The sequence below is a fragment of the Hyposmocoma kahamanoa genome, unplaced genomic scaffold, assembly GCF_003589595.1.
Source record: "Hyposmocoma kahamanoa isolate Upper Pololo Valley unplaced genomic scaffold, ASM358959v1 78, whole genome shotgun sequence".
Taxonomy (NCBI): Eukaryota; Metazoa; Arthropoda; class Insecta; order Lepidoptera; family Cosmopterigidae; genus Hyposmocoma; species Hyposmocoma kahamanoa.
The window spans coordinates 13064878-13068352 of record NW_020653945.1 but is presented as its reverse complement, the minus strand read 5'-3'; the positions used below and the strand labels follow the sequence as shown (position 1 = coordinate 13068352).

At 36.6% G+C, this 3475-nt stretch overlaps 1 protein-coding gene across 1 annotated transcript; it reads left to right on the top strand.

Annotated features, from left to right (window-relative positions):
• Positions 1 to 296: 296 nt before the first annotated feature.
• On the top strand, positions 297 to 3022 carry LOC113233369. The gene is made up of 4 exons (XM_026468494.1): positions 297 to 537; positions 1058 to 1236; positions 1533 to 1588; positions 2521 to 3022. Exons 1-4 carry the CDS (start codon positions 297 to 299, stop codon positions 3020 to 3022), a joined length of 978 nt encoding a protein of 325 aa, XP_026324279.1.
• Positions 3023 to 3475: the final 453 nt, after the last annotated feature.

The window sequence follows — 3475 nt, the reverse complement described above, 5'->3', positions numbered from 1 at the left end:
CTAAGAGATCGACAGTTCGAAGGATGGTTCAAGAGCGGTTTGAAGTACTGCATACGCGTGTTAAGAGTAGACTACAAAAATACTCATGTAAAATGTCATTCACTATTGATGGATGGACGTCGATTGCTGGTAGGAGTTACTATGGGGTCACTATTCATTATATAGATAATGAATGGAAGTATCGATCTCTAGTCCTGGATTTTATTCCATCGAGTGGTGGACATACAGGGATGGATATTGCAAGGATTTTCCACAAATGTCTATTGGAATATACCTTAGCTGATAAAATTCAGGGTATGACAGTCGACAACGCAACTGCAAAAACCAAATTCATATATGAACTTGGAAAACTACTGCCACATTTTGATTCGGATAATCAACATTTTCGGTGCATTGCTCACATCTTGAACCTGGGCGCACAAGATTTATTGAATAACTTAGCGTTAAATATTGAAACTGACAGTCAAGAACAAGAACAGCAGTGTGAAGACGAAGAAGAGCAAGTTAAAGAATATGTGCCAAATATTTCTGACTCAAGTACGGCTATTACAAAATTATGCAGTATTTGTAGTAAAATAAAAAGAAGTGAGACGTTGAAGAGGAAGTTCCAGTCGGCTTGTGAAACAGCTGGTGTGCCAACAAATCTGAGTCTCATACTGGACTGTCCAACAAGATGGAAATCCACACATGATATGATTGGATTATGTTTAAAACTAAAACTTGGCATTAACATATTATGCACTTCTGTGTCTGATTTGAGTAATTTTGTAATATCAGAAATTGATTGGAAAATACTCGAAAAAATATATGTTTTTGATAAACTTTAAACTTCTAACAATGAAACTTGGTGGAGAAAAATATGTAACATTACCGCTAGTGATTGTGTCGTTCAATCTTCTGCTTGATAAAATTGAAGCTATGATAAAACAATTAGACGACAAACCTAATCGAACCGAAGTAGATGAGAGGCTCATTTTGGGTTTCCAAGCCGCCCAAAATAAAATGCTTAAGCATTATAGGATGGCCAACTGGATTTACTGTATCACCTTAATTTTAGATCCAAGGCACAAATCTCAGACTTTCCATGTGACAATGTGGGGACAACAACTAAAATCTGAAAGCCTGCGTAAATTTGAAGAACTTTATAAGGAATATAAAAACCTACACGCAGTGCCTGGATCTCCAGGATTACCAAGACATGACAATGAAGTATGTGAATGTGATGAAGACGAAGACGTAATCGATTTTAATAAATTGTATGCATGCCCCTCTACATCATCTGGATCTGGTATTCAACGCTTCAATAACAATGAGTTCGAGGATTATCTAAATAAACCGAGGGCCGCAAGTTCGGAAGACATCCTACAGTGGTGGTTACAAACGGGAAGTCATCGTCCTAAAATCCAAGTCATTAATGATTTTCTCAATGGAACATAGTAGGTAATAAAGAGCCCGCATCATTATTATTTTAGTATTCAGTTCACTGCGATGAGTTTTGGACAGATTTTATGTCTATTATTCGTGATTCTCAGGCGCTGGCCGACCAGGAGTCAAGGGTCGTACAGACTAACTCGGGCGCTCTACGCAGGTACAATTAAGATGATCTCTTCATATTCTATTCAATCCCATACGCGGTCGCACCTACCGGTAGATACAAGTTCTAAAACAACAAAAGATTTGGTATTTCACGGTGATTTAGAGTTAGCAGCAGGAATTCAAATCGTATAACAATTTTTTACGTGTAATAATAAACAAGTGAGGGTAACAGATTTCTTTTAATACTAATAAGGTGTTTGGATAATTTCAGTAAGTGTAGCGATATATCGATTTGCTATGCAAAGAGTAGCATCAGAATAATAGCACACTTATAGAATGAAAGTGACTCAATTAAAAAATGAACAAAATTAGTTTTTATCATAAAACGACATTACTAATCTGACTCTGACTTACTATTCAAGCTTGAATAGTACAGATTTGTTTGTGGCTTAAAATATTTGTCTGAAAATTGGAAAAACTAGAAAAGTACAATTCGTGTATTCATATAATAATGTTTTACGTTTAGATATAACTTTAGTAGTTTTACTTATTACGGATTTTAAAACAAAACTGATTTACTTTCATTAGAGTAAAACAACGTTTAAAATAAATGAATGAATGAATGAAATATTCTTTACTGTACATAAAACTACAGTTAAAATACATTGACCTACCAAACAAAAGGTCAATGTTAAAATACAATACAATAGCTTAACTAATTATACTTAAGCCGCCTGTTACACATTAACTTACTACTACTATTAAGTAGTAGTAAGTTAATGTGTAACAGGCGGCGCTAATGCTATGTAGCAATTTCTTCCAGGCAACCTTGGCATATACATTTCGGATATGCAAAAGGGGTTCAACCAAAGAATATCATCATAAGTACACTACATAATAAGTAATCACAAAAATATAAACATGTACGTAGATATATATACATACAAATAATAATATAATAATGGTAGATAAACTTTCTGGTAGACTGAACCTACTCGAGCAACACGCACGTGAAACAAATGTCGAAATAAATGGAATCCCCGAGCACAAGCCTGAAAATCATGTCTCCGTATTTAAGCAATTAAGTTCTGCGGTTTCAAGACCCATTGCTGATACTAATGTTCTGTTTTGCACGCGGGTTCGGAAGATGGATGATTCTAGTGAAAGGTCATGCGCTATTGTAGTGAAGCTCCCTAGCACTGAAATACGTGACGAAATCCTGGCTGCTGTTGCCAAATTTAATAAAGCCACTCCATCTGAAAAGCTTCACTCTGGACACCTCGGCTATGGTGGAAAAACGTCGCCGATATTTGTATCAGAACACCTGGCTCCATATTACAAAGCACTTCACGCTCGTACGAGACATGTTGCCCGAGATAAGGATTATAAATACGTATGGATTCGCAACGGCCGTATCTTCGTTCGGAAAAATGATCAGTCTCCTGCTAAACAAATCAAGTCGTATGAAAACCTGAATAACCTGTAAGTCTGAGCTCTCAGGTCCTTATGAAGACCCAATGGTAGATCGTTATGTTCAACATTTATTATCAAAATTTCCGAGGGCTCAAGATGAAAACTAAAGATTTTCAATTGGCTGTACTTTCTACATGCTACGATGTCATTATTGGTTCTGAAACGTGGTTGGACGATGGTCTGCTCGACGGCGAACTGTTTGCTGGCAACTATCATGTTTATAGAAGAGACCGTTATGCTACGTCCTCCCTTAGTAAATCTGGGGGTGGTGTTCTAATTGCTGTTTCAAATAATCTACAGTCTAGGAGAGTCCAGCATTTTGAGAGCAGCAACGAAGATCTGTAGATCGCTGTGAAATATCATAAATGTGATTCAACAGTAAAAGAAATTTTGTTATGTGCCCTTTACTTGCCTCCTCCTGTGACTACTGCTGCTCTGAATTCGGTGATTGAGAACTGTAATATCG